Source organism: Nerophis ophidion, linkage group LG08 (genome assembly GCF_033978795.1).
Source record: "Nerophis ophidion isolate RoL-2023_Sa linkage group LG08, RoL_Noph_v1.0, whole genome shotgun sequence".
NCBI lineage: Eukaryota > Metazoa > Chordata > Actinopteri > Syngnathiformes > Syngnathidae > Nerophis > Nerophis ophidion.
The window spans coordinates 29,086,654-29,099,273 of NC_084618.1; the positions used below are offsets into that span (position 1 = coordinate 29,086,654).

Here is a 12,620-nt window from a genome sequence, read left to right on the forward strand (position 1 = left end):
TTTTGCATTACAAATCTAGAGTACGTTAAAGGCCTACTGAAACCCACTACTACAGACCACGCAGTCTGATAGTTCATGTATCAATGATGAAATATTAACATTGCAACACATGCCAATACGGCCGGTTTAGTTTACTAAATTTCAATTTTAAATTTCCCGCGAGGTATCCTGTTGAAAACATCGCGGAATTATGACGCGTGCGCGTGACGTCACGGACTGTCAGGAAATATTAGCTCAGCACCAGTTACGGCTAAAAGTCGTCTCTTTTCATCGCATAGTTACACAGGAATTTGGACATCTGTGTTGCTGAATCTTTTGCAATTTGTTCAATTAATAATGGAGACTATAAAGAACAATGGTGTTGGTGGAAAGCGGTGTACTGCTTTCCACCGAGACACAGCCGGTGTTTCTTTGTTTTTAACACAGAGCGGTCAAGCGAACATGTTTCTCTATGTCAACCAGCATGTTTTTGGATGGGAACATTGTGATATATATCTTACCGGAGACATCATTGGACTATTTGTCCTCTGCAGTAGCTGTTTAAAAGGCAGCTGTGAAATTGGCTCCACGGCTTCTCTCTGAGACACTGCGTGTTCACCGCAGCCATCCGACCTCGACGTATGTCTTTACAATCTCACTAAAACACTATTAAAACAATAAGCAGATAAGGGATCTTCCAGAATTATCCGAGTAAATGTGTCTAATTACATCTGAAACTCTCACACTGCCGCCGCCCGGAGCCGTCGCTTTTTATTTTATTTTATTTTTTTATTTTTCTAGTCATTCGCGATCAATATCATCATCCTCGCTCAAATTAATGGGGAAACTGTCGTTTTCTCAGTCCGAATAGCTCTTGCTGCTGGAAGCTCCCATTAAAAACAATGTGAGGACGTGAGGAGCCCTCAACCTTGTGACGTCATTGTCTGCGACTTCCAGTAAAGGCGAGGCTTTTTTATCAGCACCAAAAGTTGCGAACTTTATCGTGGATGTTCTCTACTAAATCCGTTCAGCAAAAATATGGCAATATCGCAAAATGATCAAGTATGACATAGAATGGACCTGCTATCCCCGTTTAAAAAGGAAAATATCATTTCAGTAGGCCTTTAATATCTGTTAGAATTCCATAGCAAAAAAAAAAGGGTCACCTTAAAGATGTACATGCTCTGCAGTAAAACGGGATGAACGAGGCCGAGCTTCCTGGCGATGCCCTGATAAAGCAAGAGTTTAGATGATGGAGAAGGGGTCATGGGATTATTTCCCCTCACCTGGACTTTGGCTGAATGAGTCACTTTTCTGAACAAAGGCTCATAAGCATGAAGTGCTGAAAAAAGAAAGTAAGCAGATTAATGGTGTTGTGTCATACTATAGTTGGATTTTGTCAATTATTATTTTTTTCCAAACGTACCATGTCCAATTTTATTCAGCGATCGATGTTTTGGTACCACAAATTCTCCTGCAGGTGCAAAAGCAACACCATTTTTAGAAATCCCTTCGCTCGTTTTTATTTGATACCCAATAAAGTGCACGAACCTTTGTCGTCAAACACTCCCTTCTCGAAGAAGAAGCGGATCTTATCGCCACTGGTGATGAAATAGTCTGCATTTCCCTGCGGGAGGCCACCATGAATAAACTTACAGTGGGGCAAAAAAGTATTTAGTCAGCCACCGATTGTGCAAGTTCTCCCACTTAAAATGATGACAGTGGTCTGTAATTTTCATCATAGGTACACTTCAACTGTGAGAGACAGAACGTGAAAAAAAAAAATCCAGGAATTCACATTGTAGGAATTTTAAAGAATTTATTTGTAAATTATGGTGGAAAATAAGTATTTGGTCAACCATTCAAAGCTCCCATTGATGGAAGGAGGTTTTGGCTCAAAATCTCACGATACATGGCCCCATTCATTCTTTCCTTAACACGGATCAATCGTCCTGTCCCCTTAGCAGAAAAACAGCCCCAAAGCATGATGTCCCCCCCCCCCCATGCTTCACAGCATGTATGGTGTTCTTGGGATGCAACTAAGTATTATTCTTCCTCCAAACACGACGAGTTGAGTTTATAACAAAATGGATACATGGATGATACAGAAGAGGATTGGGAGAATGTCATGTGGTCAGATGAAACCAAAATAGAACTTTTTGGTATAAACTAAACTCGTCGTGTTTGGAGGAAGAATACTGAATTGCATCCCAGGAACACCATACCTACTGTGAAGCATGGGGGTGGAAACATCATGCTTTGGGGCTGTTTTTCTGCTAAGGGGACAGGACGATTGATCGTTGTTAAGGAAAGAATGAATGGGGCCATGTATCGTGAGATTTTGAGCCAAAACCTCCTTCCATCAGTGAGAGCTTTGAATGGTTGACCAAATACTTATTTTCCAACATAATTTACAAATAAATTCTTTAAAATTCCTACAATGTGAATTCCTGGATTTTATTTTTCACATTCTGTCTCTCACAGTTGAAGTGTACCTATGATGACAATTACAGACCTCTGTCATATTTTTAAGTGGGAGAAATTGCACAATCGGTGGCTGACTAAATATTTTTTTGCCCCCCTGTATGTGTTAAGTCTAATTCTTCCTCATTGTCCCATGGGACCAGTGTATTCTGCCTAGCAACACACGACACGTCAAGTGCCAAACGGAATCATTTTTTTCTTTAACTTCAGAAAAGACTTAATGGTGATGTGGTGTAGCAGGGATCACCTGCGCCTTGAGTTGCTCATCCTGGTAGGTGGAGAAGGTGGTGCGGCAGTGCGGCGGGACGTCCATGTTGTCCACGACCTCGGACATCCTCTGTCGCAGCTGGTCGCACTCGGGCGGGGTCAAAAGGCCGTCCAGAACCACATAGCCGTCCTCCATGTACTACAAAGGGAGGTCATAGGACGATAACGTTTGTGTTATTAAAACCGGATCCTCCCAAATAGTGGAGTGGAACATGCTTTATCAGTGCCGTGCTTCATCCCATCCATTCATTTTCTACCGCTTATTCCCTTTGGGATTACGGGGGACGCTGGTGCCTATCTCAGCTACAATCGGGCGGAAGGCGGCGTACACCCTGGACAAGTCTTCACCTCATCGCAGGGCCAGTGCCGTGCTATGCACCGCAAAACGTGCTCATTGTAGCCATTAATCCTGACTTACTCATTTTGATCAAATCTGCACACATTTTTTTAATTTGTTTTTGTGTTTTGTAGATTAAAGATCTTTTTTCAGAATGATTGTATCTAAGTTATCACAAAAGCTGTCTTTGAACCTACCAAGAACAAGGCTTCTAAAACTCCACTGTGAAGGATGGGAAGCAACATGAAGGTGTTCTGTTTCTTACATGTATTGTAATTAACAGAAATATATTGTCTTGACCCAAGAACTACAAAGTGGAGATGAAGCAGAGCCTATCCCCCACAGGGAGCTATTGTTTGAACTGTTTTACCACCTTTTTTGTGAACTGTTTACGACATTTTCTTTGAACTGTTTTAATCAAAGGCGATGGCTTTTTAGACCCCCGTGCCTTAGAAATAGCTGTTGCCATGTAATCAGGGAAAGTCCAAATAAAAGAGGTGGCGTACAATCTTTCGCCAGAGCGTGATCGAGACTGTACAAGAGTACAGCCCAGACGCGCTCTCCTAAATTGAGCCAAATGTAATTGTCTCTGTTTAATTCCTTTCTTCTTGTCTCGTTTAATAGATGTCATCAGTGTTTGAACTTGACAGCTTTATATATTATGCTCTTTAGTTAATGTTGCTGTCCCAATATATTGAGTTTATTAAAAATAAAAGTTCAGTCTCCAATAGTTAAGTCAGTCAAAAATGAATGACTTTTAAAAAAAAGAAAAAATCAAGCAATATAATGTGCTTTAAAAATTTTCTGCTACAGACTAAAAACAATGTTAATAGTTATTATTTGCTGTGTTGACCTATATTTGTAAATGTTTTGTTTTTTTAATGTAAATAATAATTCATATACTGTAATATATGGGTTTTTAGGAAGTATGAGCGCTGCGCACACACACAGCTAAATGTCGTCTGCTTAAACGGCATAATTACACAGTATTTTGGACATCTGTGTTGCTGAATCTTTTGCAATTTGTTTAATTAATATTGGAGAAGTCACAGTAGAAAGATGGAGTTGGGAAGCTTTAGCCTTTAGCCACACAAACACACGGTGATTCCTTGTTTAAAATTCCTGGAGGTGAAACGTTACTATGGATCAGAGCGCGGTCAAGAGAACATAAATCAAGACGGAATGTCAACCAGCAGGTTTCGGTGAGAAAATGGTGGTTAAAAAGTCGCTTCTTACCGGAGAAAAGCTGAGTTTGTGTCGTCCATAGCTGCCGTAGACTCCCCTGAGACACACCCGTGGAGACACCCTTCCGACTATCAGGTACTATCTAACTCACTAAAACACTAGCAACACAATAGAAAGATAAGGGATTTCCCCGAATTGTCCTATTAAATGTGTCTAAATGTGTAAATGTGTCACAATCGTGTTTTTTTTCTACTTTTTAGTTATTTATTTTTTACTCCGTAGCTATCAATATCCTCAAACACGAATCTTTCATCATCGTTCAAATTAATGGGGAAATTGTCGTTTTCTCAAATCTAGACTCCAAACATCCCAGAATAAGCTAATCCGGTTACTTTTAGACCTCCACCCCAGATCACACCTCAATCCAACCCACTTCTCCAAAGTGGGCTGGCTCAGGGTGGAGGACAGAGTCAAACAACTTGCACTGAGCCTAGTCTATAAAATCCGCTACACCGCCTTGATACCGAAGTACATGTCAAACTACTTCCTTAACGTAAATGACCACCATAACCACAACACCAGGGGGAGCTCCACAAACCACGTTAAACCCAGATTTCGATCTAACAAAGGTCTTAACTCATTCTCTTTCTATGCTACATCAATGTGGAATGCACTCCCAACAGGTGTAAAAGTAAGTGCATCTCTATATTCCTTCAAAAACGCTCTAAAACAACACCTCCAGGCAACTTCAACACTTTACTAATACCCTCCTCCATTCACATCCCATCTCCCCGGATTATAAACAACTCAAATGTACTTCTAATGTATATACTTGTTCTTATGCTATCTGAACTCACTATGTTCTCTGCTGGCTGTACATATCCTACTGTAAGACTTACACTGTTTCAATGTCCACATTTCTCTGTTGATGCAATTGTTGATGACTGAAGTACTGATATCAACCAAAGCTCCTCATCCCACCCCCCGGATTGTAAATAATGTAAATAATTCAATGTACATACTATGATGATTAACTTGTGTGATGACTGTATTATGTTGATAGTATATATTTGTACCATGAATTGATTAACGTGGACCCCGACTTAAACAAGTTGAAAAACTTATTCGGGTGTTACCATTTAGTGGTCAATTGTACGGAATATGTACTGTACTGTGCAATCTACTAATAAAAGTATCAATCAATCAATCAAAACTCGGTTCCGAATAGCACTTTTTGTTGGAGGCTCCCATTAAAAACAATGTGATTATGTGAGGAGCCGTCAACATGTGACGTCATCGTCTGCGACTTCCGGTAGAGGCAGGGCTTTTCTCTTAGCACCGAAAGTTGCGAACTTTATCGTGGATGTTCTCTACTGAATCCTTTCAGCAAAAATATGGCAATATCGCAAAATTATCAAGTATGACACATAGAATGGACCTGCTATCCCCGTTTAAATAAGACAATCTCATTTCAGTAGGCCTTTAATTTGTATACTTAGCAAACTCATCCCGCGGGCCAAAAAAAACTGTTCGCAGGCGTGATCCGGCCCGCGGGCTGTTCGTTTGACACCCCTGATTTAAAGGTTGGTGAAGTGAAGTGAATTATATTTATATAGCGCCTTTTCTCTAGTGACTCAAAGTGCTTTACATAGTGAAACCCAAAATCTAAGTTACATTTAAACCAGTGTGGGTGGCACTGGGAGCAGGTGGGTAAAGTGTCTTGCCCAAGGACACAACGGCAGTGACTGGGATGGCGGAAGCGGGAATTGAACCTGCAACCCTCAAGTTGCTGGCACGGCCACTCTACCAACCGAGCTATGCCGCCCCTCGCATCTGGGAAAATGTGGAGTTAAATTGTCAACCTTTTGTGTATTAGATATGATTATTTTCTATACATTTTTGTTTTGTAATGCACATTAAAAAAGTTGCAGTTAACCTAGGCTGACCATATTCTAAAATCCAAAAAAAGAGGACAAATATATGCGTGCCAAGGCCGGGAGTAGGTGAAAATTTGCCTATGATACTCGAACTTGCTTTATAAATAATATATTTATTTAAATAAAGCATTTTTTCTCCTCTGTTGACAATATAACAAAATAAGTCACAGTTATATTACGTAAAATTCACAGTTTTAGAAAAAGTACAGAGGTAGCAATATTCAAAATAACCTCTTGTATATAATATACACATAAATAATGCCTCAAAACAGGTTAATTATATATAAACAAAAAACAGGTAACAGCCCATTCTTTAAAATGTCTCTTCTCAGTCTAGTGGACCATTCTAATGTAAAAAATATAAATAATGCCTCAAAACATTTGAAACAAAAGCAGAAGTTCTCAGAGAATACACCAAAATTGACAAGATCTTGGGTTTGGGGGAACCTGCTGTCGTGACGAAGCGGTTGTTGCCTACACACGACGGACTCTTGGGAGAAGAAGGAGGGCTTGGCGACCCTTTTCTGTCGACGACGTGAAGATATCCACCTATTCGGAATTGTGACAACAGGACATCTGCTGATTAAAGTAAGCGTTGCTCTGGTTTGTCGACAAATTGGAAGTTGCTGGCAGTCTTGAAAGTACCCCAAAGCTGCCACAAATGATTGGAGGATGCGGGAAGAACTGTGGATTACATCGGACTGTCTACCCCGCAGGTTTTGAGGACCAGTCATAGACAATTTAGAGTGAAAAGCAAATTTTATTTTCACTCGCATACAAATCTTTTTAACTTGGATTGTTTCCCTGGCTTTGAGACTCTCTGGAAGATCACTGCAAGTGAAGACACAACAAACTCCCTTATTTGTCTCTTATGGACACACACCTGTTGTTGTGAACTTTGGACTAGCGACGGCAAATACATCAAAGCCGCGGAACAAAGACACACTATGGGCTTATACACACACACACATCCACAAAAAAATATACGCCACACATACACGCCCCTGTCCCCCAATCCAACGCCCTCGACGCAAATCCCAAAGGTGTGATGAAAGGATGGTCAGCGCCTGAAGAGCTGCGGCCTACCACCATGACCTCGAACTACTTTCCGTCTGTTGCTAGATATCTCGAGATGTATGTTGTAATATGTATATGTGCTTTGCTATGGAGGTTTTTTCTCAGTCTGGATTGTATGTTTTTACTCATCCTTCCCCAGCGTTTACCTTTTTCCCATCTTTTACAGGGCGCCTTATGGCGACCCATCAGCGTTCTTGTTCTGTAACCCTGTACACTGTTTGTTTGTCTAATCTTGAACAGGTTTGTGCTGAAAACAAAGTTTTGTTGTACTTGTTGCAATGACAATAAAGACCGACCTACCATAGGTGAGGGGTATTTCACAAATCAGTTAAAACAACAAAAACAGAGGTAGCATTTTTGAGCCAATTTATTTAGGCTTCTGTAAAAAAAAAAAGAATGCAGAGTCAACATTTAAAACAAAAAAAGGACCTTTCCCGGAAAAACTCGAACCAACACTTCCTGTCTTCTTCTTCTTCTTCTTCTTTTGTTTTTTATGGCGGTTGGCAAGCAACCTTCTGGTGTGCATTACCGCTACCTACTGTAATGGAGTGTGGACCGAGATGGATCTCTACTCTATATTCTTTTATTTAACCCAGTGTTTTTTAAATATGTGTATATTGCTTTATATCCTATGCTTTCTGAATGCAATCCTAATATATCTCTCATTACTAACCTAATATTTTCTTTTGCTAACTTACTTTCCAGTATTTCTCTTTCTCTATTGTATTTCCTACATTGTATTAAAACATGGTCAACATTTTATATCTGATGGCAAAAATCACACAGCCCTGTAGTATGTTTTCCTATCAATTTTAGTGAACTATTTAGATATGTATGTCCTAATCTCATTCTAGTAATAATGTCTTCTTCCTTCCTATTTCTACCCTCTCCTCTCATTACACCTACTCTCCTCTGGACTTTGTAATACTCTCTACCTTTCGTTTCCTTATTCTAATTATCCTGCCACTTTTTATTATGTTCTATCCTAATCATGCTCTTCACTTCTTCTTTACTGTGCTTAATCTCCATGTTTACTTCTGTTTTAGTGGTTGCTTGTTTTGCATATCTATCTGCTAACTCATTCCCCACAACTCGTACATGAGCAGGAACCCAGAGAAATGTTACCACACCTCCCGCTTTATTTATCCTGTAGATTGCCTGAACTATGTCATAAACTATATCTTGTCGTGTTTCTGATGCTATGTTTTTTATGCTAGTCAAAGCACTGCTGGAGTCCGAGCACACAACTACTTTCCTTGCTTTGTTTTCCTCTATCCGGTTAACTGCCATATAAATTGTTACCAATTACCCCATAAAAACAGATAGTTTATCACTGATTCTTGTATTTAACACTATATTTCCTTGTTGGATAACTGCTGCGGCTCCTACCTTACTACTTATAGTTTTTGATGCATCTGTATATATCATTATGTTGTCAAAAAAGATTTCCTCAATCCATTGTTCTATCTGGTAACTATTTAAATTTATTTTCTTCAGTAATTGCATGTTTACCTTTGGGTTGTCATACATCCACGGTGGTATTGCAGGAATTGGTACTGTAGGGCTAACTTTAATATTGTCATTTTGAGCTTTGTTACATATGTCTCCTATTATCCACCCAAAACTATTCATTTTTTTCTTCTCTTTTTCTTGGCAGTTTAGTAGCACTTGATGGGTTGGATGTCCTTACTTGGACCCTTTTAAAGGGGAACATTATCACCAAACCTATGCAAGTGTCAACATATACCTTGATGTTGCAGAAAAAAGACCATGTATTTTTTAAACCGATTTCCGGACTCTAAATGGGTGAATTTTGGCAAATTAAACGCCTTTCTGTTTATCGGTCTTTTAGCGATGACGTCAGAACGTGACGTCACCGAGGTAACACACCCACCATATTCATTTTCACATTACAAACACCGGCTCTCAGCTGTTATTTTCCATTTTTTCGACTATTTTTTGGAACCTTGGAGACATCATGCCTCGTCGGTGTGTTGTCGGAGGGTGTAACAACACTAACAGGGAGGGATTCAAGTTGCACCACTGGCAAGAAATCTTCCGCAAGACCCCCATTGAATGTGCCAGAGTGTCTGCACATTTTACCGGCGATGCTAAGGCAGACATGGCACAGAGATGTATGGATAACCTGCAGATGCATTTGCAGCGATTAAGTCAACGAAATAACAAAGGTGAGTTTTGTTGATGTTGTTGACTTATGTGCTAATCAGACATATTTGGTCACGGCATGACTGCCAGCTAATCGATGCTAACATGCTACGCTAATCAATGCTAACATGCTATTTACGCTAGCTGTATGTACATTTGAAACTAGATACCCACATTTAATGCGAAACAAACACTTACCAATCGACGGATTTAAGTTGCTCCAGTGTCACAAGATGCCAAAGTCCTGAATCGTTTGGTCCGCACATTTTACCGGCGATGCTAATAAGGTAGCCATGCTATGGGCCACTTCATTAGGTACACCCACGGTATGGCCGAATAGCGTCAATAGCTATTCGCTCCATAGCTTCAATTTCTTCTTCGCTATCTACCTTCATACTCCGACCATCTGTTTCAATACATGCGTAATCAGTTGAATCGCTTAAGCCGCTGAAATCCGAGTCTGAATCCGAGCTATTCTCCCTATATCTTGCTGTGGTAACCGCCATGTTGTTTGTATTGGCAGCCCTGTATGACGTCACAGGGAAATGGACAGTCGCATCGCAAATAGCGAAAATCAAGAACTTTAAAGCTTTATTTAGGGATATTCCAGGACCGGTAAAATTTTGAAAAAAAAATTCAAAAAATACAACAAGCCACTGGGAACTGAATGTTATTGTTTTTAACCCTTTTGAAATCGTGATAATGTTCCCCTTTAAGCGTTTGGGCTATAAGAGCCAGAAAATCACAATTTTCTCCTAAAAGAAGCATGCAGGCCAACGAGGTATTTGTTTGTCATTTGTTGGTATTTTATTTGGTAAATGTTTGATCCACATGCTGTGCATGTTATTATTTTAAAGTTTGTAACGTGCTTTATTTATTACAGTTTTCACTGTGAATTTGAAGGGAAAGTAAGTCTTCAAATAAATCATTTCAAGAAAGCCATTGTGTCTGTGCTATTTGGAGGGAGTTACACTTTCTAACCTCACAAATGCCTTGCGTCGTCTATATTAGATATATAACAACGGGCGGGCGGCGGGTGGGTGTGGCTTTGATGAAATGTTGGTTCAGGTGGATTGCGGATGGATAACGACTTTAGTGATGCGGTTGCGGATGATATAATTGCCTAACCGCGCATCTCTACCCCGTAGCCAGCCGCTATTTACAGCTAGAATTCACCAACTCGAAGTAATATATATAAGGTAACTTAACCCTGGACGTACATTGAAAATACACGCAACCCTAATTCAAAATGCCGTACAATTCAGGCATTTAAAAAAAAAAAAAACGCCCGTACACCCCTGCAAAAGAGGACATGTCCGGGGAAAAGAGGACGTATGGTCAGCCTAATTTAACCATTATTACAATATATATTTTGAACACTATTCATTTTATGTTGACTAACAAATAATAAAAAAACTTTCCTGATTTGTTTTGACAAATTGGACCGTGGGCAGTACTGCGTAAATAAAAGGCACGTGACCGTCGAATGACGTCGATGTTGCCCAACTCGTTACGTAATCGTCTTGAGGCGCACACAATTGTCAATAGTAACAAATAGACTTATTTACCTTTTGCACGTCGCGTCAGTCAAGAAATCCATGTCGTGGACAACAGGAGCGAGGAGGATCCGCTGACTTCCGACCAGTTGACACGCGTCTGACTGGAAATGTAAGCGAAAACCGCTCCAACCATGAAGTTCCAACGTCCACTACTCGGATTTTGGACTTAACTATTTCGCCACTGGGTTGTACTTGTAGTCTCCATGTAGTTTAACCGAGGGACCGCTTAACGTCGCTCTTTCTTCGAGAGCGTCTGAGTTAAGAATGTCCTCATGTGGCCTTTCTCCGGCGTGATATTGTAACTCCAGGGGGCGATGTTCCCCATGGCGTTTGTTGGATGGTTAAACGGCAAGGCCAAAGAGGAGAAGAAGAAGAACGCTTGCGTAAATGGCGTAAACTCAAATACAGAGTGGGCCAAACTTTAAAACCGAACAAAGCCGCGGGCCAAGGTTGAACAAATTAACCTTTTAATAGGGACCCAAACAAGTTTTGCTTTGAATATTGAACAAGCAAGGCTTATATAACTTTATAGTAACATGTAAAATGGGGTTTCAAATAAGAGATAACGTTTGAAATAAGGTGACGGGTGTTTACAAAACTTTTATTTTGAAGCGGTGGTTTTTAACTTCCTGTTGATTTTTGCAGAAGGATGTCAATTATTTAAATGTAGGTCTAAGTGAGACCTACATAGAGGTTTTTGTTTCATGTCTTTCCGGCATTCCTACTGGAAGTTACAAGCAGTTTAGTCTGTGTTTTCTCCCTAGGAGCAGTTTTTTCTGTTTTATTTAGAGCGCAATTTTAAGTTTTGGGGTTTGGTTTTTTTCATTAGATCACAGTTTTCGCCAGTCCTGATGTGTGTGGCAAGTTGGAAAAGTTTTGAAGCATTTTAAGAGGGTCAAATTAGTTCAAAGAGGCAAAAATTGCATTTTTTGCGAAAATTTAGCTTTGAATGGGTTTTTGCAAAATTTTTGTTGATTTTTGCCCTAGAAGGTAAAATGATGAAATCTAGGTCTAAGTCAGCCCTACATAGAGGTTTTTGTTTCATGTCATTATGACATTGCTAACGGAAGTTACAAGCAGTCTGTTTTGTTTTTTTCCCTAGGGGGCGCTAGCACGCAATTTAGATTTTTGGGGTTTGTTTTTTTATTAGATGGCAATTTTCGCAGGTCAGGATATCTGTGTCAAATATGGTGAGTTTTGAAGCATGTTAAGTGGGTCAAATTACAGCTCAAAGAGGCGGAGGAATAATAATAAAGAAAGAATAAAACCTTACAGTTTCAGTAGGGTCCTTTGGCCCATTGCAAAAGGACTCCTTTGACCCCTGACTTAGTGGAATGCAGCACAGATAATCAGTAACGTTTACACATCTCTATGTCGATCTATTTGCCAAATTAATTAATTACATACATTTATTTATATATATATATATTATATATATATAATATATATATACACACACACATTTTATTTATATATATATATATATACACACACATATATATATACACATATATATGTATTATATATACATACATATATGTATGTATACATATTCATATATGTATAGATACACATACATATATGTATATATACATATATATGTATGTATATATACACATACATATGTAT

The 12,620-nt window shown here is 39.5% G+C and overlaps 1 protein-coding gene across 2 annotated transcripts in view; it reads right to left on the reverse strand.

The window, feature by feature from the left end:
• phyhd1 (phytanoyl-CoA dioxygenase domain containing 1) overlaps positions 1-11,301 on the reverse strand; it is a 24,385-nt gene extending 13,084 nt beyond the window's left edge. The window contains exons 1-6 of one of the 2 annotated variants that reach the window (XM_061908216.1): positions 11,001-11,301; positions 2,711-2,869; positions 1,531-1,606; positions 1,406-1,453; positions 1,266-1,321; positions 1,146-1,208 (exon numbers count right to left, since the gene is read on the reverse strand). In XM_061908216.1, coding sequence (XP_061764200.1) covers positions 1,146-1,208; positions 1,266-1,321; positions 1,406-1,453; positions 1,531-1,606; positions 2,711-2,866 — 399 coding nt within the window. In that variant the 5' untranslated portion in view covers positions 2,867-2,869; positions 11,001-11,301. The remainder of the gene's footprint in view (positions 1-1,145; positions 1,209-1,265; positions 1,322-1,405; positions 1,454-1,530; positions 1,607-2,710; positions 2,870-11,000) is intronic. The other variant, XM_061908215.1, reaches the window with a different exon arrangement.
• Positions 11,302-12,620: the final 1,319 nt, after the last annotated feature.